The sequence below is a fragment of the Lithobates pipiens genome, unplaced genomic scaffold (genome assembly GCF_037356315.1).
Source record: "Lithobates pipiens isolate NorthernLeopardFrog02 unplaced genomic scaffold, aLitPip1_a1.2 Scaffold_1, whole genome shotgun sequence".
In the NCBI taxonomy this organism is placed as follows: Eukaryota; Metazoa; Chordata; class Amphibia; order Anura; family Ranidae; genus Lithobates; species Lithobates pipiens.
This window is the reverse complement of record NW_027507685.1, coordinates 176,854,266-176,882,022: the sequence shown is the minus strand read 5'-3', so window position 1 is coordinate 176,882,022 and position 27,757 is coordinate 176,854,266. Positions and strand designations below refer to the sequence as shown.

General features: G+C 44.0%; 1 protein-coding gene across 1 annotated transcript in view; it reads left to right on the top strand.

The window, feature by feature from the left end:
- The window catches only part of LOC143987581 (uncharacterized), a 144,520-nt gene that overhangs the window by 75,653 nt on the left and 41,110 nt on the right, over window positions 1–27,757 (top strand). The window contains exon 20 of the mRNA XM_077486425.1: window positions 21,470–21,517. Within this exon, the coding sequence (XP_077342551.1) occupies window positions 21,470–21,517 (48 nt within the window). The remainder of the gene's footprint in view (window positions 1–21,469; window positions 21,518–27,757) is intronic.

Here is a 27,757-nt window from a genome sequence, read left to right as displayed (position 1 = left end):
GAAAAAAGATGGACGACAAAACAAATTATACAGGGGTGATCACCCTTCCCTATGTTTTCCAAAAAGCTTAAAAATAGTTTTTTTGACTGGAGCTACACTTTAAAAATGTACCGGTTGAAAATTACAAACAGATTCAACTTAACACAACAAACCTACACAGTCCCTGTCTTGTTTGCACCGCCTGTATACTGCTGTTCTGAGTATATAGGGCCTGGGGGCCACACGCATTTCCTTTTTTTAATATGGGTACAGGGTTCCCCTTAATATGCGTACAAGACCCAAATAGGCTGGTAATGGGCAGGGAGGGCTACCCATGCCATTTTTCTCAATGATTTTCAACCATATTGCAGGAACCAGAGATAACATTAAAACCGCAAGCAGTTTTAAATGGTGTTATTTCCGTTTAATGTCATTTTGTGCAGGGACTGTTCTAAACATGGGAAACACGTGGCACTTCACAGGCATACTACAGACACCCCCCAGGCACCATATTTAAAGGAATATTTCACTTTTTTTTTCACTTTAATCGTCATTAAAATCAGTGCTCCCGCCAAAACGGCCATTTTTAAAACTTTTTTTTGCATTGACCCATGTCCCCTGAGGCAGGAGTCAGGTCCCCAAACCCTTTTTAGGACAGTATCTTGCATATTAGCCGTTAAAATTAGCACTTTCCATTTCGAACGTTCGAGTCCCATAGACTTCAATGGGGTTCTAACGTTCGTAACGAACGTGGGGTCCGTTCGAAAGTTCTGGTGCGAACCGAACCGGGGGGTGTTCGGCTCATCCCTACTTGTGAGCAACTAGGATAGCGCAAATTAGCGAAAATCCTATTTTTAGCTGCTGACACTAATCATATTCCATAATGCAATGTGTAATAATATATTTAAAACATCATGTGCCACACTGAATCAAAAAGTGCATATAAATAAATCCTCCTACATCTACAATCTACAGTACATAATACGGGACATGCAAGATACACTAAACAACACAACGCATAAGTAAATGAAACAACCCAGCGTGATATTACATACATTTCTAAAATTCAAATCAAGTGTGATAGTCCAATTCATCAAATCTGTATAGTGTCCTTCCATAACAAAGTGCTGTTTCACATACAATGGATGTACAGGAAGTATTCACTCCATTCTGCAAACAAAGAAGTGTATTCACTCTCATAATTCCATGTGTGCATGCTCTTTAATGATCCTCATGCAGTCCTCTTTTCACAATCACCCAAAATTTCTCATTGGTTGTGCTCTCACCTCATATAATATGACCCCCCACTTAACTTGGGTCAAATAGCGCAGTTTGTCCTTATAGGACTAAGCAGTATCACTCCTTTATTCCTTACTAGTCCTCCAGACAATTGCTCTTAGGTGTCCTCAGCTATCCTCATACAACAGCAGTCAGATAAAGGGAAAAACACCCAATTTTTTTTATTCCCACTGTAATTTACTCACATTTGCTAGGTACTTGAAGTGCACACACTCTCGCCGCACATATGCTGCTATAGATCCATGACACTGTAATAGCCCAGCGATGTAAACATCCAGATCGGGAATAGTATGCTGTGACATCTGCCTACTTGCCCCTCCCCTACACGTTACACCACAAGGTCATGTGGCTTCTTCAGGGGGACTTCATGGCATACTGTTCCTGATCTGGATGTTTATACCAGATTAGGTGTGGAACATTATATTTTAAAAGCCTTATTATAGGCTTACCTGTAGGTATTTAAAAATGCCTTTACTACCACTTTAACTGGAGAGAGTAAGATAAAGTCACTGACGTGTGTATGCTATCCGAAAGGCGACATAAATTGCAAGACTGAACGGACATAATGATGAATCTTTTGCAGGTATAATAGTTTACAGGAAAAAAAGCATACCAGAGGTGCTGGGATTTTAATGATTAAGATGCAAGTGCATACAAAGTAGTGAGGGTAAAACAAGACTAAGACTCAGACTAAGCTGCTCAGAACAGACAGGGCTACCCTCCAATGGGTACAAAGCAGGTTACCAGAAAACAATAACCACCAATGAAAGAGCACCAGGCCAAATTATAATAGAGTTTAAATGAACTTATTGGTTTGCCCTGAAAAAAAAATCCAATGCGTCAGAAATGACACCCATTCATCATGGCTTCAGTTAAATTAGGAATCTTGAATGGTCTTAAAATAGGGCTTTCTTGTGTGAATCTATGTGTGGAAGCTGATTGCTAGACTAAGAGAATAAAGCCAAGTACACACAGGGAAAATATTGGGTGCCATTGGCTGGTTCAATAGGAACCGGCCGACCCTCGGCCCATGTGTATGGCAGCCTGTCCAACAGGGAGACATGGCTGAAAAGGAGCATGACCCAAAAACGGTCTGCCGATTGGCATCAGATCAGCACTCTCAGCCAATGGTGCTGACCAGTCTGTTCTGGCGGGGGGCACCGCCTGTCAGAACACAATATCTCAGCGGGGAGACATCACTTATTTGGTACATCAGCTCTTTTTGAGTTCTTCAGTTTTTTTTGTTAAGCCCTCTAGGTTGAACCAAAAAAAAAACTAACAGTGTGTACTAGGCTTTACTGGTCATCAGTATCTGTATGAGTGATCAACATTTTCTTCAGGATCTCTGCCAAAATGTAAAACGAGCCTGTTTGCTCGCAGTTTTGTTTTCTGAGACTTTAGTTCCGCTTTAATACATTGTGCTTCAAAAAACAAAACTTGCAATTTAGCCAAAGGTTTCATTTATCCTCCAGCTAGGTAGTTATTTTGCTATTCTTCCCCTAAATCAGCACAGAGATTTAGACACTCTTTTTTTTAACCGACAATTATTTCAACAATTCCATTTCTGCCCACTCCTCCTCAAACAGGTGAGAAGGAAGTCAATTTAATATTTTCTTGTATATTTATATGTGTGAGTTACAGTTGACACAAACTGTCACCTTAGGCTAAAGAAGACTCTGTGATAGACAATAACAACTGTGCTTTTTGTAGAAGGATTATTTTAAATGTGAAGCCTTCAAATACAAAATAAGTCTTAAACCTGTAGTTACAGTACTTATGACTTCCTCCAAATGTGATCTTTTTCTAAAAATGATTTATGCTGTCTAAAAAGAAACTACTGCTAGAAAGCTTAAAGCAAAACATATTTTTTATTTATAAAAACATTTTTAAAAAGCACAGTTAAAATACTTACCTTCAATCCTCAGTCGGTACCCACAGTACCTCTTCATTGCCAAAAGATGTTCCCTGACTTCTGGGATAAATGACACTTAGGCCGCATACACACGGGCGGACTGTTCGCCCAACTTTGTTCGTCAAACAGTTTGACAAACAGTCCGCTCAAAATTAGCATGAGCGGACTTGACCACACACGATGAACGAACAGTCCGCTGAAAGCGTGCGCGATGACGTACGTCACGTACGACGGGACTAGAAATAGGAAGTCCAAGACACAGCAAAGCACCCTTTGGGCTCCTTCTGCTGACTTTGCGTTAGTAGAAGTTTGGTTAGAGACGATTCGCGCTTTTCAGACTTCAGCTTAATTTGTCCGTTCACTGCGGCGCAGTCTACCTGTGAGGTTTATATCTGTCTTTCGGTACGCGTGGATCAGTTGTACCTGTTATTAGGTGCTTCTGGTCCGCTCGTTTCTGGGTTTCAGGTCGTTCTTCATAGGTCTGGCTGTTCTTCAGTGCGTTCAGTTGAGCTTGACTGTCCAGCCGACCGTTTCAAAGCCATGGAGAGTGGACGTACTCGGGAACGAGTTCGTGCTATATTGGGGCTTGGTGTTTTATTTGTTATGAATTGGTTTTATTTAATGACTATTTTTTTTTCCCTGTGTTTGACTCCCCAGTGTCCTTCCACGCCACAGGAATGGCAGACTGTGGCTTCCCAATTCGCTGCCCGTTGGGACTTCCCCAACTGCGGAGGGGCGATCGATGGGAAACATGTGAGGATTGTGCCCCCACCCCATTCGGGGTCCTACTATTGGAATTATAAGGGGTTCCATAGTGTGGTGCTAATGGCGGTGGTGTCGGCACAATGTGACTTTCTTTATGTGGATGTGGGGAAGAACGGCCGGATGTCTGACGGAGGAGTCTTTAGGCAGACCGAGTTCTGCCACCGTCTTCTCACTGGTGGCCTGGACTTGCCACCAGATGCCGAGAATGTGGAGGGTCTACCGTTTGTGTTTCTGGCTGATGAAGCGTTTGTTCTGAGTGAACATCTTATGAAACCCTTCCCCCAAAGGACCCTCACCCCGGAGAGGAGGGTTTTTAATTACCGGCTGGCCAGAGCAAGAAGGGTTGTGGAGAGTGCCTTTGGCATTATGGCCAGCCGGTTCCGTCTGTTACTGAAAGCCATCAACCTTGCAGAATATAAACTGAACTATGTGATTCTGTGCTGATTCTGTGCTGCTGCATTCTGCACAATTTCCTACGTAAATTTTCAGGTAACCAGTACCTGCAGCCTATTGGGCCTGAGGCCGGACTAATATTTCCAGAACTGACAGGGCTGGATCATGCCCTTCCTGGCTTAGCCACCCAAACAGCAGAGGTGCGTGACCGCTATGTCAGCTATTTTAATGGTGGGGGGCTATTCCAATGCCAGCTGAGCAATAAAAATGTATTTTTCTTGAAATATGTATTGTCTGTTCTAATTTTTAAGTTGGGTTCTTGTTTGCTTTTCACGTTGCTTGTCTCCTACATATTGTCCTAATTCAGGGATATGCAATTGGCCAACCTCCAGCTGGTGCAAAACTACAAGTCAATAATGCCTCTGGGTCTCATGCTTGTGGCTGTCAGTCTTGCTATGCTTCATGGGACTTGTAGTTCTGCAACAGCTGGATTTCCACTAATTGCATATTCCTGTCCTAGTGCATTTGTATAGCAAAGTGTTTTTTGACAATAGGAAATAAGGCCCTTTGTGACAGAAAACACAAAATGACTTCCCAAACTGGTATTGAGTATTGAAAGAAGTAGACACACACACACACATCTTTTTTTTGATTTTTTAATAGTGCACATTACAACCAGTGCCTCTTTTTTAGATATTTTTCTTTTTTGTGTTTTTTTTTTTTTGTGGTTTTTTTTTTTTTAATTTTTTTTTTTTCTTTTTTTGTAAACATAGAAATATATAGATATATCTAAAATACAATTATCACAAAAAATAAAAATAAAAGCATATTTTTAACTATTTACATAAAACAAGGGGTAAAGCCAAATTTTGAAGATACACACCAAAAATTGGTAATGTCAACATGTGCTATGTACCATCATGAGTGATCAATGGACGTGTTTGGTGTGTGCAATCCCTTCCTCTCACATACTAGAATGAGGAAGGGTTTGCAAACACCAAATGCGTCCATTGCGATCCTCTGATGGCACATAGCACATGTTGACACACCGTGTGCATCTTCAAAATTTGGCCTCTAAAAACTATGTTCTAAAAACATTAAAAACTTTTGGGCAAGGAAATGAAGAACATGATCGATTGTGTTTTAGGGAAAAGGGGCTTATTAGATTCTCCCTAAAACATCGATCATGTTCTTCATTTCCTGCCTCATAGTGTCCAGTTGTCTCTGCATGTCATCGATCTTGGCATTCCAGGCCATGATCTGCCCAATCATCCTCTGGGCACTGTCAGCCGTAAAAGGCTCCGCGGCTTGCCCTTCCACAACCAGATCATCACCTAAAAACATGTGTAGATAAAAAATTGGTTAGCATATACAGCCATTAATTGTTTACCTTAAGCTGGGTTGTCAGACACTCACTTTGTGGGGTGCGTATCTCCACCACCTCTTCCTCCTCCACATCTAGCCCTGGGCTTGGCTGCTCCAGCTCGGACACGGGGCTGGATGGCTCCATCACCGACACGGGGCTGGGAATCTCCATCACCGACACGGGGCTGGATGGCTCCATCACCGACGCAGGGCTGGGGCTAATTGCCCAATCAGGCTGACGAGGTCGGGGGGTCCTGGGCTGCTCCGCCTCTTGTCTGAGTCTTTGTTCCCCTATGAGAATGAAAAAAAAAAAAAGGATACTTTTAAGCATAGTGATATTTGAGTTCAGAAATTTGAATATGAAACATTGGTTTGAAGTGGTGTACAATTATTAGCTGGTTATTACAAGCTCCTAGTTTAATACATCATTAAAATGACATTTTTTTAGTTAGGCTGTGTTCAGACTGCTGCGATGTGCGAACGCTGCAAATCTACTGTGGTTTCACGCATCGCATGCGCAGTTTGCACTGCCCTATGTGACCTGCTGGGAGTATCAGTGTAAAGTTTTATTGACACCTCCAAATTAGTTCTCATATCACAGTGCAATCTTTAAACTCGGACAGGAATCGGACCACATGGTGTGAAGACGCATGTGATCCGATTCGGCTGTGGACTAAAAAAAGGGCCATGTACAAGTTTGGGCCGGATGCAATGCAAATTCAGGCATACTATATGTATGGCTGAAATCGCATCACACAGAGATCACATGTGATTTGCAATGCAGTGCGTTGCAAATCACATTTGATCTCGTACATTGCAGCAATGTGAACCTAGCCTTTAACCAAAATGCGATACTTTATATCTTTTGTCCAAGTTTCACAGACGGACACACTCGAATCATCCCCTGGAGTACCTGTGTGTGATTATGCCAAAAAATGTTCTATGATGTCCCAAACTACACTAAATGTTTCCCAGTCCAGATGTTGAACCAGCATTTTATCTATCTATCTATCTATCTCATTTTTTTTATTGAGTCTACATTGCACTGAATAAATTTATGAAACTTTTTTTAAAATTTATATCCTATAAACTGAGTGTGACAATTCAGTTTATCATGAACAATACAAAAAAATTAATAACTAATTAAAATCTAATCCAACACCAGATACATTTACACCATATACAAATTCATGCTATTTACGCCCACATATACGAACAACCATATGCGCTCATTACATGAACTATTAACCACACGAACAATAAAATCCGCCAAATTTACATACAATAACTACACGAACGATTACGAGTAAATCCGCCAGATTTACATACAATACCTACACGAACGATTACGATCAAAGCGCCAAATATACATAGAATACCTACACGAACGATTATGATCAAATCCGCCAAATTTATGCACAATACCTACACGAACGATTACGATAAAATCCGCCAAATTTACATACAATACCTACACGAACGATTATGTCCGACAGTCACGATAAACGCGCCGTTTACTCACTTTTTTTCAGGGCCTTTTTGATGCGATGATATTGCTCCGGCTCCCTGGACTTGATGTCGGACCATCGTTTCCGGAGCTGGTCCTTGCTTCTTCGTACCCCAAATTTGTGGAACAAAGTTGTGACGACCTCATCCAAGATGCCGCTTTTCCTGACATTGGGTTTGGGGTACGGGCCATTTTCCCCATCATAGTCCTCCCTTCTTAATATTGCCACCATCTCCACCATCTCTTCAAAGGCCATATTGGTGGCCTTATATCTCCTCCTTGCTCCGGAAGCATGGGGTCCATGGCTTTCCTCCGCGCTGCTCACGCTGCTCATTGAATTAGCGTCCGCCATTTTCACCTCTAATTCACCCACAGCGGAACGAGGGTAAAAGGGGCTGGGAAATACGGCCACAAGGAACGTCAGGGGCGGGCGACGCAGGCGGAGCCTGAACGCATGCGCAATATATAGCGTTGCCGCGAGGCCGTACGCTTGTCCGAACGGAAGCAGCGAGTGCTACACGCGACGGTAAGATAGTTATCGTTTTATTTTCGTTTAATTTAAAGCCTGCGTTAGGAATGTGTATATTGAAATTTAATATTATTGATGTTTAATTGATTTTTATGTGGGTTGGTGGTTGAGTGGGGTTGGTGTTTTGTGTGGTAGTGTGGGGGTGGAGGTGGGTGTATAGGGGGGGGGGTAGTGTGTGTGTGTGTGTGTGTGTGTGTGGGGGGGGGGGTAGTGTGTGTGTGTGTGTGTGTGTGTGTGTGTGTGTGTGGGGGGGGGGGTAGTGTGTGTGGGGGGGGGGGGTAGTGTTTGTGTGTGTGGGAGGGGTAGTGTGTGTGTGTGTGTGGGGGGGTAGTGTTTGTGTGTGTGTGGGAGGGGTAGTGTGTGTGTGGGGGGAAGTGTGTGTGTGGGGGGTAGTGTGTGTGGGGGGGGGTAGCGTGTGTGGTAGTGTGTGTCTCGCCTACATTGTCACAATATAGTGTGCATTTGGTCTGACTTTTTTTTTGGTATTTTTTTTGTTTTGTTTTTTGTTTTTCAGAAAATGCAAAGGTATACCCCAGACCCCTTTAAGGAGGAGGCCTTCCTCTCAACATTTCTGGATTTAGTTGAGTCGCACAGTAGTCTTTGGGATTCAAAACACCCCCAATATTCAAGCCGTGCTGCCCGGAAGAAGACACTGGAGACAGTTTTGACGTTTGTGAAAACCCGACTCCCCCAGGCAGACACTGACTTTGTGAACGCCAAAATTAAGAACCTGCGTAGCGTGTATAGGCGGGAGCGCATAAAGATCCTAGAGTCCCAAACATCAGGATCAGCAGCAGGTCAGGTCTATGTACCTAGGCTGTGGTATTATGACAGGCTGCGTTTCCTTGATGACACGTCAGAAGCCAGGCAGTCACTTTCCACTCTTCTGCCTACCCGTCCCTCCACCCTTCCCTCCACCTCAGGTGAGCCATCCCTGGAAGATCCAGACCCTTCCTTGCTGGACGAAGTTGATGCGCCCAGCTGGAGCCAGGTATATTTTAGTTTCTAAAGTTAGGATTGCTCAAATATTAATGATGTAAAGTTCAATGTTTGAATTGCTTCCAAATCTAGGATTTCATCACAAATTAAATTAGATAGAAGGATACAGTAGTTTACACAAATGTGGCTCAAATCTTGGTGAACTGATGGAAAAATGATGGTGTCAAAATGATAGCCTTTTCTATTTCAAGACAAATGTATTTGCAAGTGAGAACTGTAAAATTGTTAGTGATTGATGATTTCAAAATATAGACATATTTTATTTATTGATTTCTTTGTTTTTTACACAGGATGAGCTCACCCAGGAGGAGGCCGGGACCAGTGGTATGGAGGAGGAGGTTGGGACCAGCCACACACAAGAGCTAGCTGGGCCCAGCAGGAGTCGGACTGAAAGCCAGGTCCCTCCCCTCCGCCTAGCCAGCAAAAGGCCCAGGAGGATGACCCATACAGAGGAGGAGTCCTTGGCGCTTATACGCCAAGCCACACAAGTTCTGTCCAAACCACCCAATCCGGAGGAGGCCTATGGCACTTATCTGGCTAGTAAGCTACTTGAAATGGACAAACCACAGCGCAACTTGTGTGAAGCAATATTTTTTGATGCCATCCAACGGGGTCTGAAGGGTGAGCTCACACCCACCACCAAGCTTTATAACGCAGACCCTACTGCTCCTCCTCCTCCTCCTCCTCCTCCTACCACAAGTCCACCACCAGAGGCACAGCCTCCAGAGACGCGTGGAGGGAAGGCAAGACGGAAGAGTCGCAAGTGACTGCCTGGCTTCAGTCTGCTCTGAAAGAAGACGCAGGCTGTTGTAGTACCACAGTCTGGGGACATAGATCTCATCTGCTGCTGTTCCTGGTCTTTGGGATTCTAGGACCTGGTTGTGCTCCCTATTTACATGCTACACAGGTTCGGAATTTTGGTGGCCACTCACTTGATGTGTGCCTGGGGGACAAAAGGCTTCACAAATGCCAAAATTGTCTCCAGTGTTGCCTCCCTCTTGATTTAGTTTTGTTCTGAGGAAAAATAAAAATTTATTATTTCAAAAAAATATTGTATGTTTTTTTTTTTTTTTTTTTTTTTTAAATTTTGGCTTACAAAACAAAGTTTATTTGTGAGTAGGCAGATACATGTCAAAAGACTCTGGGGGTTATTTACAAAACACATGTTCATGTAAATATGCAAACTTCAAGTGCAATTTTTAAAGCACTGCAAGTGCACTTGGAAGTGCAGTCGCTGTAAATTTGAGGCTTAACATTTGAAATGAGGGGAAGCTCTGCTGATTTTGAACATGCAATCATGTGTAAGCTAAAATGCTGGTTTGGGTATCTATCTATCTATCTATCTATCTATCTATCTATCTATCTATCTATCTATCTATCTATCTATCTATCTATCTATCTATCTATCTATCTCTACTTGCATAGTCCTGCTTGGCCAAAAAAATGCAAGTCCATCTTGTTTCAAACCCCCCCCCCCCCCCCCCCCACACACAAAAAAAACAATAAAAAATATGACAATAGTAGTTCCAAAAATATATAGTAATAGATAAATTCTATTTTTTTTTTTAAGAAATAAATAAATAAATATATATATTTTTAAAGGGTTTTTTTTTTGGTTTTTTTTTAAAAATTTGAATATATTTTTTCTATAATTGGAAGATTAATCATAGGATGAGGATGAATAAAAACATGTGGTATAACTCTGTGTGAATATAAGCAGCAAAGCTACTTCACTTTTCTTGCATTACGAAGAAGAAAAGAACGGGCTATATTAAAAAACCACAAAATTAGCAGCATGACGAATATGCTAGCTTCAATACGAACACTAGTTTTACAAGACCGAGCGCTTCCGCCCTGTCCACCCTGTAAATTCTTTCTGAGCATGCGCGAGACTTAGTTTGACGAACAAGCCTACACACGAGCGGACTGTCCGCTCAAACCAAGTTTCAGCGGACAGTTTTACGGAATTTCCGAAAAACTTTGTTCGTCAGACTGTCCGCTGAAACTGTCCGCTGAAGCCCACACACAAGCGAACAGTCCCCGTGTGTGTACGCGGCCTTAGGGGTTCATTTACTAAAACTGGAAAGTGCAAAATATATTGCAGCTGTGCATAGAAACCAATCAGGTTCCAGGTTTTATTGTCAAACTTTATTGAATGAGATGAAGTTAGAAGCTGCTTGGCCACCAAGCACAGGTGCACCAGATTCTGAGTGCGCCAGTTTTAGTAAATCTACCCCCTTGTGTCCATCAGCTGGAAAGACTGATTACTATAATCTGAATGCAGGGTGTCATGGGCCCACCCTCTCAGGAGGCATCACCACCACACCCTTTTATTCACAATATACTGGTATGGGGATCCATCTTGCCAGTGCTACTCCCTGCATCAGTAAAGACCATTCCAACCACAAGAAAGGTGAAGTGGGAGAAAACCCTGCAGAGTTACATGACGAGCCTGCACACTTTAGTAAAAAGAAAGTGTATTTAAAAATATAGTAGAAAAACATGTAGCAAGACTTCTATGGAAGCAAGGAGATATGAACAGAGGAGGGAATCTTCCAAAGGGGACCGAAGTTCTGGTGACTCTAGTGACATCCCAGGATTTCCTTACTTTGAAGGGATTTCCTCTCATTTCCTGTTTAGGCTATTGGACAAGAAGTGAAGCAAAATTTCCCCTATAGAACACAGATGGTAAAAACGTCAAAGGGGTTGTAAACCCTCCCTTACTCTATCCAAAATGCAAAAAAAAAAGTTTTTCCTTTTGTTCTACTTCAAGTGTATAAATGGGATAGTAGATTTCAATTATATACTTTGGTTTTACAGTATCTCACAAAAGTGAGTACACCCCTCAAATTTTTGTAAATATTTTATTATATCTTTTCATGTGACAACACTGAAGAAATTACACTTTGCTACAATGTAAAGTAGTGAGTGTACAGCTTGTATAAGAGTGTAAATTTCCTGTCCCCATCAAAATAACTCAACACACAGCCATTAATGTCTAAACAGCTGGCAACAAAGGTTAGTACAACCCTATGTGAAAATGTCGAAATTGGGCTCAAAGTTTCAATATTTCATGTGGTCACCATTATTTTCCAGCACTGCCTTAACCCACTTGGGCATGGAGTTCCACAGAGCTTCACAGGTTGCAACTGGAGTCCTCTTCCACTCATCCATGATGACATCACTGAGCTGGTGGATGTTAAGGTCCTTGCGCTCCTCCACCTTCCGTTTGATGATGCCCCACAGATGCGGTTTAGGTCTGGAGATATGCTTGGCCAGTCCATCACCTTTACCCTCAGCATCTTTAGTAAGGCAGTGGTATCTTTTTTTTTTTTGCCACTCTGCGGTACTGCTGGTTGTAGCAACCCACTTTCCCTTTGTACCTTTATTATTCTATATACTACCTCTTGCTGAAAATATTGTCCAATCCATCCTGTTATTATTGCATATTTCCCAAAGACAACCTCTGGATATGACGCTGAGCACATGCACTTAACTTCTTTGGTCGACCATGATGAGGCCTGTTCTGAGTGGAAGCTGCCCTGTCTTTATGTAGCTCAACAATTCTTTTTTTCCGATTCTCAGAGACTTCTCAGAGCCATGAGGGGCCATGTTGAACTTCCAGTGAACAGTATGAGAGCGTGAGAGCAATAACACCAAATTTAACACACCTGCTCCCCATTGATACCTGAGACCTTGTAACATTAATGAGTCACATGACACCGTGGAGGGAAAATGGCTAGTTGGGCCCAATTTGGACATTTTCCCTTAGGGGTGTACTCACTTTTGTTGCCTGTGGTTTAGACATTAATAGCTGTGTGTTGAGTTATTTTGAGGGGGCAGCAAATATACAAGCTGCAAACAAATGACCCCTGCCCCCACCTAAAACTGGCCTTCACAGCAAGGATCACATGGAAGGCAAATGCATGAAAGACAAAAACAGAACATTCCATAGCTCAACTCACCAACCAGTCTGCCAACCGGGGTATAGTTAGCACGCATTTTCAAACGCATGCGTAAGCTGCAAGGCCTCTTCACAGCACCCTGTTTATTACTTATCTATGCAGTAGTATGATTGAATGCTATGATTAAGCACTATGCAGCATGAATTGCATAAGATATCCCATTTATAAAGCTTTGCAACCTACTAAGGGCCCATTCACACCACTGTGAATTGTTATAGACTGCAGTGCCAATCGCATTGCACCTACTGTAGCAACGCTCTGAGATGTCATTAACAATGAATGGTATTGCATCTTACCACAGTTCACTCATTAGGAGTGTCTTGCAGTAACATACAGTAAAACACATTTTATCACAACACTGTGAACAGGCTTTTAATGCAAAGTGTCCCGTGTAGTACAAAACGATCACTTACAGCACTCAGAGTTCCTCGGCCACTACACCATCTGCCTGGAATTTGCATGTTCTCCCTGTGCCTGCGTGAGTTTCCTTTGGGTATTTCGGTTTCCTCCCACACTCCAAAGACATGCTGGTAGGTTAAGTCAGATCCTGTCTATAAACTGGCCCTAGTATGTGTGTATGTGTTTGTAAGCGCATCTGGACCCTATGGAGTAAATGACTGCGCTATATCAATATTCAACTCAACTCCACTCCACTGTTGAATAATTTCAAATGATAGGCAGATGCAGCCTTTCATGGATAGGGGATAGGGGAATCCAAAGTGGAACTACAAAAACAAGGACACGAGAAGGCGCAAGCACCTAGTGCATTACCGCAAAAAAATTATTTGAGCTCAGCTCTGAGGAAGGGAGTGAGCTCCCTAAACATGTCAGCTTGGCTCTAAAGCGGGAGGCAAAGTAATATAAGATATTAAAAGGACTACCTCTTGGCAATATCTCGTTGGACAGGAGGCTAGTGGGGGTGGATATGAATGGGTCTGAATGTGTAAAAAGGGCACACAGGAGGGAATTCATCCCATTTTAGCTCATGGCTCTTGCCTGATGGTTCTGAGCCTCATAGCTCTCTTTTGCCATCCAAGCCCAGCTGACGAAACAATATTTCAAGTAAAGCATTGTGATAAGTATCTTTGATGTTCTTTTGTCATATACTCTGTATAATGTTCTTGTCACGTACCTTACAGCGGAGTCAGACTGCTGAGGGTGGCCTCTCGCACGGTTCCGGTCTCCACGCCCCTGGAGATGGGAACAGGGAGCGTGAGGACAACGAATGGGTGCAGGTGCCTGCAGGTGGAAGTTGAAGACCTTGGAAACGCTGGGTCCTCACGGGAGAAGAGGTGTAGACTGGTCACGGAGGTAGGAAGTGGAAGTTCAGCAGGTGTGCAGGAAGCACTACGTGTCTGTAACAGGCAAGGTCGGCAACTGGCGGGCAATGCGGTACAAGTACAGGAGGCAGGTGCGTAGTCAAGGACGAGCAAGGGTCTGGTAACGTGCTAGCAAATGAGGTACGGAATCAGGAAGCAAGCCAAAGTCGAAAGTCCAAGCCGAGGTCAGGGGTAGTCCAGGAGATCTTAACACGAGGTATCCAAGGAATGGGTATCAGGAACAAGGTCACAGGAACAAGGATCACAGGAACAAGGTCACAGGAACAAGGATCACAGGAGCAAGGTCACAGGAACAAGGATCACAGGAACAAGGTCACAGGAGCAACGATCAGGTCTTTCAGGAGTAGCTGAAGACGATCCAGCACTGGTGTCAGGCCAAGATCCTGTTTATATAGAGGGAAGTGAGCCAGGATTGGTGGAGGTGGCCATCCGTGCGTGACTATGTACACACGTTCAGTTTGCGCGGGTGCCTCCGTGTGTTCGGATTGGCGTACGTCTCTGACGGGGACACCGCGCATGGCGCCTGGAACGAAGGGGAACTGCTGCTATACGGGGACTGGCATACGTACGGTGAGTTCCCTGACAGTTCTTTAGTATTTTCATGTTAGAGTTTTCCTATTTTCTTGGGAAATAAATAAGACATTGTTATAATAAGCAGTGTATTTGTTTTCATAGCTAACCTTATATCATTGTGCTTATCAGAGTTTTAATAGACTAACTAACTAGGGGAATAGACAAGTTAATACATATATGCAATAAATAGAGGGAATCCATAATCACCCTTGAATATTTATTGTACTCATTACTTCATTTATATACCTGATTGATGTCTCACCTGAAAGGTTGGAACCTTGTACAGGTAATGCCAGTGGCTACACACAGGTGCATGCTCCGTTAGATAAAGGGAACAAATGCCAGTTACCAGGGCACAGTATGCCTTCACCACATGGCGCTTCAACATCTCACAGTGGTTGATAAGGACCTATTACCCTATATGCGCTGTGTATACACTGAATCGGTCATTGTACAAGTGGCTTGCTCCCAGAGATGTGCGGACAAAGGATGAGGTTCATGCAGGATGCTTATTTCTGAGGAGTAACCGGAAGAGGAGGAATGTATTCAGCACTATATTGGGGGAATAGGAACTGGGATGGGTGTTGTTAATAGAGTGGACATTGGTATCCTGAGGAACAAATTTTCAACCATAGCTTAATGAGTTGGCATCACAGCTCAGTAAGATTTTCCAAAACACGTTGCTTACACTAATCCAAAGTGGTGGTCGAATGCCTGGATGGGCTGTGCTAGTTTTGATTGTGAAAGGTGTTATCCTGCCTCATTGATCCCATATACAGAAGTGCAGACTCTGTCTGTATATTTGGTGGCATAAATGGGCTTACTGACTGGGGATTCTACCTTGTTGCCTCTGAGGCTAAATTACCCACATGTGATCAGAGAGGATGGAAGCCAGAGGCAGGTTGTTATTTCCCTGTGTGGAAGGCATGACCATGACATCCTTTGTATGCCAGGTCAATACATGGTGGTGAACGAGAAAGGTTGGAAAGATATTTCACACTGGGTTCTGGATGGAGAGATCCATGCTGGGAAGGAAGCACCTAGGTATTATTTGGGACATAGACAAGTTTGTTTCTTGATGTAATGTTAGTCATGGAACTAGGGCAGTGATGGCGAACCTTGGCACCCCAGATGTTTTGGAACTACATTTCCCATGATGCTTATGTACTCTGCAGTGTAGTTAAGCATCATGGGAAATGTAGTTCCAAAACATCTGGAGTGCCAAGGTTCGCCATCACTGAACTAGGGTGTCCTTTGAACCTAACAATAGGTAGAGGTGAATGGTATACCTTGGGCATGGTCTCTGGAATCCAGGCAGAGGGATGGAATTTTGTGGTTTGTCATTGTTTCAAGTTTATATGTGTTAAACTCGATATTTATATAGAAGGGTCTCCCATTTATCCATGCAAGTTGAGGGATGAATTGACGGTAAGGTCTCTTTGTACAAGTTAGAGGCTTTGCTGCCAATTCAGAGCCCTGAAATACCACTGACATGCCAAAATTGCGGTAGGCCGGTGGTGAACGAGAAAGGTTGGAAAGATATTTCACACTGGGTTCTGGATGGAGAGATCCATGTTGGGAAGGAAGCACCTGGGTATTATTTGGGACATAGACAATTTTGTTTCTTGATGTAATGTTAGTCATGGAACTAGGGTGTCCTTTGAACCTGACAATAGGTAGAGGTGACTGGTATACCCTGGGCATGGTCTCTGGAATCCAGGCAGAGGGAGGGAATTTTGTGGTTTGTCATTGTTTCAGGTTTATATGTGTTAAACTCGATATTTATATAGAAGGGTCTCCCATTTATCCATGCAAGTTGAGGGATGAATTGACGGTAAGGTCTCTTTGTACAAGTTAGAGGCTTTGCTGCCAATTCAGAGCCCTGAAATACCACTGACATGCCAAAATTGCGGTAGGAAAGGCCATTGTGAGCAGGCCTGCCTAATTCTGACCTGTATTAACAGTAAAGGGTTATAGGAGGTTGGGAGCGTGATGCGTAATTGGATGGGTCACATATATATGTATATATTATGGTAATGGGTTGATTTATGTTATGGTATAGTGTGACATATGTGTATTTTAGGTTAGTAATATGGGTGAGTAAGGCCCTCATCGAGACTCTGTATCTGAAAGCTGGTTAATATGTTGCTCCAAGTGTGTGCTGGTGAATGGTGAGTGAATGGACACCCCTTGCCTGTAATGCACCCCGTCGTGAAGATACCGGAAAGGATAAGACACAGTATGGTGACATGGAAGCTGTCGCGGAAGAATGATGGTGGTGTGTCACTTTGTGGCAAAGTGGCACATGTTGGCAAACACAACCTGTTAAGACCGTTATGGACTGTTCCATAGGAGACAGTTATGGACTGTTCCGTAGAAGCCGTCTAAAGAAGGGTTATATGTGCCTTTTAGGTGCAAAGCTTGCACTATATGGCATCATGTAGTCTATGTTTTTTTACCAGTTGCACTTTTGTAAGTATCCAATTTTTAGCCATTTTATTTGAGCAGATAATTTTTTGGCGGTAATGTACTAGGTGCTTGTGCCTTCCTGTCTCCGTTTTTAAAGAATCTCTTGTTTGGAGTTGTGCCCTCTTCTAGTTAGATTGCTAGATGTTGTGGAATCTTTCACTTCAGGTATAGATACTTGACACCTGTTAATCAGTGATACCAAATTCAAGGACAATATGTAGCTACATAGAGACCAGACATAATCAAGAAGGTTTGAGTCAGTTGATCTGCTTTAATTTTAAATACAATAAATGCGTATGCAAAGGTAGGTTGTGTCAAGATATAGTTTGACCAATCAAAAGTTACTAAGATCTACAGCAAGCATAGAGTTAATCGTCTTGTGATCCTGGTTTATCGAAAAGACACCATTGAAGGATGTTTATCACTTGTGGTTTTTGTATATCATTCACCAGACAGCCATCTGGTTGGTTTTCTATGAACTTTCTTTTCTACAGGTTCTCCGAATATAAATCATATGTTTCAGTAGTTATCAGAATTATGTATGCCAGTGTACATGTAAGATAAAGAAACAAGCACAAATGAATATTACTATAGTGAAGCCATTTTGTTCTAAGCTGTCATCTTGCCCCCTCATAGGTAAATTTAGTTTTGGCTCCATTGTATTGAGTGGAACAGTGATTGATTGTAGTGGTCTGTTCAGGGTTTCCTGAACTGAGAGTTTGATTTCTTCCACCTGCCTCAGAAGGAGGTTTCCAGAGCAAAAGGCACAGATATTCAATTGATGAATTTAATATTATCATGTCCCAGCTGATCTCTAGAGGGAGGTGTTCATATGTTGGTTGGGAAGCCGATAAATGTTCAGGAGGCCTTAGCAGGGGGTCCTTTCCCTCAGGGGAGGGTTCTGGTTCTTTTGGGGCTTCTATTTGCAGCTGCTAGACTGTGGACCTGGGAAAGATTGGCAGAGGATTACATTTGCTGGAGGGCACTGCACTGCACTGTCCCAGTCTGGAGAAGGATATTGTTATCTTCCTCACTGAGGATCTACCTGTGGATGCTGGGTGGCATACAGCTCCTGGAACACTGTGAGCAAAGACCTTGCTGGGGACTAAAACACATTCTATGAATGGAAGATGCATAAAAGGTTCTCATTCTCTATTCATAGATCCCTTTTAATACATGGAAGCTATAGTATGGCTTCAACAAATGGAAGAGTCGGGTTGAAAGGACGGGCAGAGTCATCAATCTTGTTGAGTGCTTGGCACAGGTCTATTGCTGGTAATAACCACCGCAGCAGTGGAGGACTTTGGTTGCGGGGTATGGGAGGGTACCAGAGGACTTTGGATTTCTACTAATACAGACAGCACCAGCACAAGGGATGTTATTTACATGTAATCTGAAGTATCCCTTGTGCTGTTTTTTCTTAACACAATTTTTTTCCCTATATGTAGGTTTGGAGTCCGTTCACATCTTGGAATTCTGAATCGTGGGCGGAACCGACACGATTCTGTCTGCTATTCGAAATAGCAGCAAATCGCGGGGTGCCTGTGCGATCCCCGTCACTTCCAATTGCACCCTAATCGCAGTGCGATTTTGCCCCGATTTGTTGGGCAACAACCCTGGTAAAATCCCACATACAGAATCGCAGGACACCTGCGATGCCAAGATGTGAACGGAGCCTTAAGAATAAATTAAAGCATTTTGAAACCCAAAAGCAAAATGTAACAGATTACAGATTATCAGTCCTTAACCACTTGGCTGGTCAGGACCTTTGTTGTTCCTCCTGCAATCCACCACTGGCCACTCTGTGGCGCGATCTGTCACTGGATGTGCCCACCGGATAGAGCCATTGACTGATCAGTGTCCTGATCCACTGCCGGTACCATTTGATCGCTCTGACCTATCACAGCAGATTACATGACAATTGTAAACAATGAACAGCTTTGATTTATGCCATTAATAGTTATATTTTATTGAAATTGTTATATTTTATTTACCTACTCTCACCAGTCAGTGTCCCTGACCAATGCCACACCAGTTATATGATTATGCTGTATTGCACTAGTGCAAGTATGTAAAAACAAAACAAAAAAAAAATTATAATCTATTTATATGTAATTTAAATTTATTCATTTTTCAAAAAAATTGTGACCAAAAATTACAACTAGGGATGGCCGAACGGTTCGCCCGGCGGTCGTTTCGACGGCGAATTTCGACTGTTCGCCGTCCGCCCGATCGCTGGACTATTGCTGCCGTTCACCCCGCGGACTTCCGTGTTTACTGTGTAAAAGAACTTTGACCTATGATGACACATCCATCATGGGGTAAAGGGCAGCCAATTGAGACATTACATGGACACTTGGACATTCCCCCTAACTTATAAATAGACCCAATCCGGCGGCCATTTTACATTCTTTCTTCTGTCACTATAGGGAGAGGTTGCTGTGTGGAGCAGGGAGAGATTGCAGTGACCCAAATCGCTAGCTATTTGGTCCACAAAAGTTGTTTTCAGGATTGGTATAGGTGTAGTTCAGGATATAGGTTTGAGGCACTGCTGTGCTACTAATGTTTGCAGCAGCCTGTCTTTTGTCAGTGTAGAGAGAGGGACAGGACGCTGTGTGCTGCAGGGACAGTCAGTTTAATCATTGGCTGTTACTATTAGGTCCACAAAAGTGCTATTCAAGTTATTGTTCCAGCAGCCTCTGTTTTGTCAGTTTAAATAGGGACAGGCAGGAAGCTGTGTGTGAGGCAGTGAGGGACAGTCAGTTTAATCAGTAGCTGTTACTATTAGGTCCACAAAGGTTCTTTTCAGGACTGGTATGGTAATAGGCTTGTACACGTATAATATTCTTTCTTCCAAATATAGAAAGAATATTATACTTGACTGCTGCCCTTCTGCCTTATAAGGACTGGTAAGGTATAGGGTACTACAGTACATAGGGTTGAGTGAGGTACAGTCTGCTATTCCTTAAGGACTGGTATAGGTCCACAATACATAGGGTTGAGGTGCACTACTGCTGACTGCTGCCCTTCTGCTGCAATAGTCCTATATCAGTATAGGGACTGAGGTACAGTCTGCTAATCATTCACAACCTACTTGTTCCAGAAAGGTCCTTATAAGGACTGGTAAGGTATAGGGTACTACAGTACATAGGGTTGAGTGAGGTACAGTCTGCTATTCCGTAAGGACTGGTATAGGTCCACAATACATAGGGTTGAGGTGCACTACTGCTGACTGCTGCCCTTCTGCTGCAGTAGTCCTTTATCAGTATAGGGACTGAGGTACAGTCTGCTAATCATTCACAACCTACTTGTTCCACAAATGTCCTTATAAGGACTGGTAAGGTATAGGGTACTACAGTACATAGGGTTGAGTGAGGTACAGTCTGCTATTCCGTAAGGACTGGTATAGGTCCACAATACATAGGGTTGAGGTGCACTACTGCTGACTGCTGACCTTCTGCTGCAGTAGTCCTTTATCAGTATAGGGACAGGGAGTTTTGTCACAGGGTCATTTAAAAAAATGACAGGCAGAGGAAGAGGCAGGCCCTTCCGCAGGGGTGGTAGGGGTAGGGCAGGAGCAACAGGCTTGAGCCAAAGTGGGAAGTTGTAGAAGGTGCGTTCAATGCCTTACTCTTCTGCACCCTCCTCATCCTCTCGATCTGCACCCTCTTCTTCACTCTCTGCTATGTGCACCCCCAAAGACACCACCACCAACAACACCACCACCACCACATACCTTCCGCTTGAGTCACAGGAATTATTTTCCAATCCATATCAAGACATTTCTGATGCACAGCCACTCTTGGTATTGGATCAGGAAGAGGAGGTAGCAACAACCGCCACTCAGCAGTCTGATGAAAGTACCCAGATCAGCCCAAGGAGGAGGTTGGTCCCCGGTGTTGCTGCCTACTCCGAGATCTCTACTTATAGCGGTGGGGAAGGTGACGTCAATGATGACGTGTCTAGTGATGTCACGTGGGTGCCCACAAGAGAGGAAGAGGAGGGGAGTTCAGAGGGAGATATGGACCAGCAGATAGGGAGGAGAAGCAGGAATAACTTACATTGCACAGGAGGGACAAAGCAGACTGCAAATGTATCAGGAGCGAGTCATCGACCATGTACGGTCACATCTGGCGCTCCCAGGACACCGGCACATGGCTCCGCAGTGTGGGCTTTTTTTAACGTGTCCACTGCTGAAATAGCGTTGCCATCTGCAATCTTTGCAGTCAAGGCATTAGTTGCGGTAAGCCCAACACTCACCTAGGGACGACCGCCTTAAGAAGGCACATGAGCAGCCATCACCGAGCCCAGTGGGAGCAACGGAACACACAAAGCCACACTCCAGGCTCTCACCGTCCAGCCTCGTCTTCTACTTCTCCTTCTCCTTCTCCTCTCTCCTCACAATTGTCCTCCACTCCACCTTCCATCACGCCAAGCTCACGTTTTTAGCTTTGCCATCTGCAATCTTTGCAGTCAAGGCATTAGTTGCGGTAAGCCCAACACTCACCTAGGGACGACCACCTTAAGAAGGCACATGAGCAGCCATCACCGAGCCCAGTGGGAGCAACGGAACACACAAAGCCACACTCCAGGCTCTCACCGTCCAGCCTCGTCTTCTACTTCTCCTTCTCCTTCTCCTCTCTCCTCACAATTGTCCTCCACTCCACCTTCCATCACGCCAAGCTCACGTTTTTCTGCAAAAAGGCAGGCTTCCGTGGGCCTAATGTTCGAGCGTAAAAAAATGATGACACCGGATAACCCTCTTGCCCAACGGTTGACGGTTGGCTTGTCAGAATTCATAGCCCGCCAACTACTGCCATATAAACTGGTGGACTCGGAGGCCTTTCGCAAATTTGTGGCCATTGGAATACCACAATGGAAGGTCCAGGAAGGAAGTATTTCTCACAGAAGGGCATCCCAGAGCTATATGGCCATGTTCAGCGGCAAGTGAATGTATCTCTGGCACACAGTGTCGGTGCCAAGATACATCTGACCACAGACACGTGGTCTAGCAAACACGGGCAGGGAAGGTATATCACTTTTACTGCCCACTGGGTGAACCTTCTGACGGCCGTCAAGCATGTAACCCTTGGCACCCGTGTAGATTTGGTTTTACCGCCACGGATTGCATGCAGGCCTGGCTCTTCTTCTCCTCCTCCTCCCTCTCCTCCTCGGCTGACTCCTCCTTTTCCGCTGCTAGCGTCTCTTCCGCTGCGCCGCCCAAGCTCCCCAGAACCTAATCGACATGCCAGGTGAGACGTTGCCATGCCGTGCTGCGTCTGTTGTGCCTGGAAGCAAAGAGCCACACTTGCCCGGCACTCCTTTCAGCTTTGCGTTAACAGGCAGATCAGTGGCTAACACCGCTCAATTTGACAGTTGGTAAAGTGGTGTGTGACAACGGTGCCAATCTGCTTAGCGCATTGAAACAGGGCAAAATGGCGCATGTGCCATGCATGGCACACGTCTTAAACTTGGTCGTGCAGCGATTCGTTGTCAAATACCCTGGGGTCCAGGACATCTTGCGGCAGGCAAGGAAAATCTCGGCCCATTTCAGAAGATCTTACACGGCCATGGCTCGCCTTGCTGACATTCAGCGGTGACAAAATCTGCAGGTCAGACATCTTATTTGCGATTGCCCGACGCGATGGAACTCAACCTTCTATATGCTTGATGGGCTGCTCCAGCAGAAACGTGCAGTTAACGTCTACCTGTATGAACTCTGTGGCAGAACAGGTTCTGGGGAGCTGGGGTTTTTTTTCACCACGCCATTGGCTGCTCATGCGTGACGCATGCAGACTTCTGCGGCCATTTGAGGAGATCACCAAACTGGTCAGTCGCAGCCATGGTGCCATCAGTGACATGGTACCTTATGCCTTCTTTATGGAGTGTGCATTGCGTCGTGTCATTGATCAAGCTGTGGAGGAGCAGGAGCGGGAAGATGAGGAAGTTGCAATGCTGGATGAATTCCCAGGGGGGGCTACTCTATCTGAGACAAGTGAACAACAGGAGTCTGAAGAGTAGTCAGAGGAGGATGGTTCCGCGGCGGATGAGGAGGAGCAAGAAGAGCATGCTTTAAACCTTTCTGGGATCCCTGTTGTTGTGCGTGGATGGGGAGAGGAGAATGAAGAGGACGACATTATCCTGGATGATGAGCAGGAGCCAGGCCACCACACCGCTTCCAGTTTAGTGCAAATGGGGGCCTTCATGCTCCAGTGTTTTAACAGGGGCCCCCGTATAAAAAGCATGAGGGTCAAGGACCAGTACTGGCAACGTACTTAGACCCCCGGTACAAACACAAAATGGCGGAAATGTTACCGCAGTCACAGAGGGCTGTCAGAATGGAGCACTTCCAGGTCTTGCTTCGCGAAATGCTGCATTCTACTTTTGCGTGCGCTGGCAGAGGAGCAATTCCCACTCCCAGAGAAGGAGTTGCGGGTAACAATCCAACAGCGCCTACAAGAAGAGGCCGGTTTGAAGATGTGTTGGTGACTTCTGATATGAGGTCATTCTTTCAGCCGACCCATCAACAGGTGTCATCCGGATCCAGCATCAGGGAACGCCTAGACCGCCAGGTGTCCGACCACATCGGGTTAACGGCCGTTGTGGACGCTCTGAGGAGTGATGAACCCCTGGACTACTGGGTGGGCAGGCTTGACCTCTGGCCAGAGCTTGCCCAATTTGCAATTGAACTGTTGGCTTGCCCCTCGTCATGTGTCCTGTCAGAAAAGACGTTCAGCGCAGCAGGGGGGATCATGACCGATAAGTGTACTCGCCTAGCTCACGACAGTGTTAACTACCTCACATTTCTAAAAATGAATGAGGCATGGATCTCGGAGGAATTCAACACATGTGACCAGTAGACCATGTATATGTCTATAAACAATTTTTTTAATCGAGCACACAGACCTTCTTTCTTCATTCGGCTCACTTCCTTGTCCAAAAAAAGCACACCGTACTATATACCCGTACCCTCCTGTTTGAAGAGGTTGAGCGGTGTCATATTTCTACTGGGGCTGCTTATTATGAGGGGCTCCCACCATCCCTGTGCTGTGCTGACTTCCTCCTGGGGCTGTACCACTGCTGTGCATATTATAAGGGGCTCCCACCATCCCTGTGCTATGCTCATTATGAGGGGCTCCCACCATCCCTGTGCTGTGCTGACTTCCTCCTGGGGCTGTACCTCTGCTGTGAATATTATGAGGGGCTCCCACCATCCCTGTGCTATGCTCATTATGATGGGCTCCCACCATCCCTGTGCTGTGCTGACTTCCTCCTGGGGCTGCTTATTATGAGGGGCTCCCACCATCCCTGTGCTGTGCTAACTTCCTCCTGGGGCTGCTTATTACGAGGGGCTCCCACCATCCCTGTGCTGTGCTGACTTCCTCCTGGGGCTGTACCTCTACTGTGCATATTATGAGGGGCTCCCACCATCCCTGTGCTATGCTCATTATGAGGTGCTCCCACCATCCCTGTGCTATGCTGACTTCCTCCTGGGGCTGCTTATGGTGCAGGTGTCAGTGCTGTATATCACGGTGCTGGTGTCAGTGCTGTATATCACTGTGCTGGTGTGAGTGCTTTATGTCATGCTGCTGATGTCAGTGCTCTCTATCACGGTGCTGGTGTCAGTGCTGTATATCACGGTGCTGGTGTCAGATCACTCTATCACGGCGCAGGTGTCATTGCTTTATGTCACGCTGCTGATGTCAGTGCTCTCTATCACGGTGCTGGTGTCAGATCACTCTATCACGGTGCAGGTGTCATTGCTGTATGTCACGCTGCTGATGTCAGTGCTGTATATCACGGTGCTGGTGTCAGTGCTGTATATCACGGTGCTGGTGTCAGTGCTTTATGTCACGCTGCTAATGTCAGTGCTGTATATCACGGTGCTGGTGTCAGTGCTGTATATCACGGTGCTGGTGTCAGTGCTTTATGTCACGCTGCTGATGTCAGTGCTCTCTATCATGGTGCTAGTGTCAGATCACTCTATCACGGTGCAGGTGTCATTGCTGTATGTCACGCTGCTGATGTCAGTGCTCTCTATCACGGTGCTAGTGTCAGTGCTGTATATCATGGTGCTGGTGTCAGTGCTTTATGTCACGCTGCTGATGTCAGTGCTCTCTATCACGGTGCTGGTGTCAATCACTCTATCACGGTGCAGGTGTCATTGCTCTATGTCGCGCTGCTGATGTCAGTGCTCTCTATCACGGTGCTGGTGTCAGATGACTCTATCACGGTTCAGGTGTCATTGCTGTATGTCACACTGCTGGTGATCATCTCCTGCACCCTCTTTTTTGTCTACCTTGACCTTCCCTCTCCTCCATTGCCTTCATGCGCTCCACAGTCCTGAATTGTCAGAACAATTTCACATATAAAAAAAGAATGCTTGTAGTTGTCGATCCCAGATTCACCTCATACATGTGTTATGTCATTGGCCATGTGGTGGGACTATGTTTGCACAGCTAGTAATTATTTTGTGGCTGCAAATTTGACCTGTAGGTTTGCAAAGTTTGCCTCCCATTGAAGTCAATGGGGCCCGCCGCGAACGTTACGGTTTGGGAACTATCGGCCGCGTTCGCGGTCTGCGTACGCGAAACGTCCCGTCGGAAGTTCGTCCATCACTAATTACAACTTCAAAAAACTCACCATGCCTCTTACCAAATACCTGGGACTGTCTACTTTCTAAAAAGGGGTCATTTGGGAGTATTTGTACTGTCCTGGCATTTTTTCAAGAAATGGCTGTCAGTACATCAAGATTGATCAACATTCATACATATATATACATATATATATATATATACATATATATATATATATATATATATATATATATATATATATATATATATATATATATATATATATATATATACCATCTTTTGTAGACTCTTTAACTTTCCTGCAGACTAATACAGTTCAGCCTAAATTTTTGAAGAACAACTATTTCTTTGCAAAAACAGGGAAAATGTGTGTTTTTAATCAAAATTTGTGGTCTTTTTTAATTTATCTTGCAAGACATAAAAAACCCAGTTGTGATTAAATACCACCAAAAGAAAGCTATTTGTGTGAAAGAAAATGCTAAAAGTTTCATATGGGTACAGTGTTGCATGACCGCACAATGAAGCTGAAAATGAGCCCGGGCAGGAAGGGGGGTGAAAGTGCTCGGTATTAAAGTGGTTAAATTTAGTGACTTCATTGGTTTTATTTATTTTTTAATACAGTTTTTTCCTTTATTTTGACCTAGTGATCCTGCCAGTAGATCTGTTAGTTTTTAACAGACCAGTCTGGCAAAAGTGGTCAGCAGAGAGTTGGGACAAGCCATTTATCGCTGAGAGTTCTTATAATGGTCATATTTTATTCATTCATTTAAACCCTAAATCCCAAAAGAAAAAGAAAACTGTGGCTGTTAATTAGAGTTCAGCTTTAAATATGTAAGTCAAATTGCTTTAAATTTGCTAGTACATCTAACGCTACCCTCTGCAAAGGTTGGCAATGCTGCTTTCCAAAGGTGTCTCTGTTGCTTCTCCATCCAGTGGAGCCATAGTAAGAAAGTAATTGTGTTACTGGCCAGATTATCAGGTGAAAAAAAAAGAAAAAAAAAAGTCCAAAAAGAAAAGGGTATGAAGCCAATACATTTAGAGACTTGTAAGCTGCAATATATACATTTTTGTTTTGGAGGTTAGATACACTTAAATTATTATTATTTTTTTTTTAAATAACTGCAAAATTGTTATCATATTTAGGATCTTATTCAATCTCTGTATTCCAGTTAGCTTGACGGTGCTGGATTTTATAGGCAAATGAAACTTGGATGCACACCATGGGAGACAATGGGGTTGATTTACTAAAACTGGAGAGTGCAAAATATGGTGCAAATGTGTATAGTAGCCAATCCGCTTCTAACTTCAGCCCGTTTAAATAAACTTTGGCAAAAATAAAAACAAAATGGAAGCTGATTGGCTTCTTAAATAAAAATGGGGTGATTTTTGTATTGAAATTATAAATATGTATTTTATATCCTCTGATGAAGTCTCCTACAAAATGCATTAGGGCATGACCACATGATCACAGTCTGATGTTATTAGAGGATATCACACACTTTTGGATGTTTTTATCTTTGTAAGTGCAATGGATTAAGTGGGTTCTATCAATTAAAATGATCATAACAGTATCACGCTATGTGAGTGTCTCTTTCATTGTGGCGAGTTGATATAGATGAAGAGTTTGACCTTCAACAGACCGCGAGATAAAGAGATATGATCGTATAAGGCTCAGCTTTTACTGTGAGTCTTTACTCATTATGGGGCGGGGGGGGGGGCTTATCACCACAAGGTGTGGTGACGGGAACTGGGATTATTACAAAAATCTCTTGCCATTTAACCCAGATTGTGAACAGGCTCACAGCTTTCATACTCATGGAGTTTCAAAGAAGGACTTTTTTTATATGTTTATGTTTTATATGTTGATCTGAATGTCGATCGATTAGCGCTGCTAATGTTTGTATTTGCCTTTTGGAAGTTCAAGCATATGTATGTAGTTATAAATATGTATTATCTTATCTGTTCCTATAATTAGCTAGTCTTATACCGCTCTAGTGATATTAATGGTGATGATACAATAACAATGTTAGCTATAAAAATAAACACAATGCTTAAAGAAGCAAAG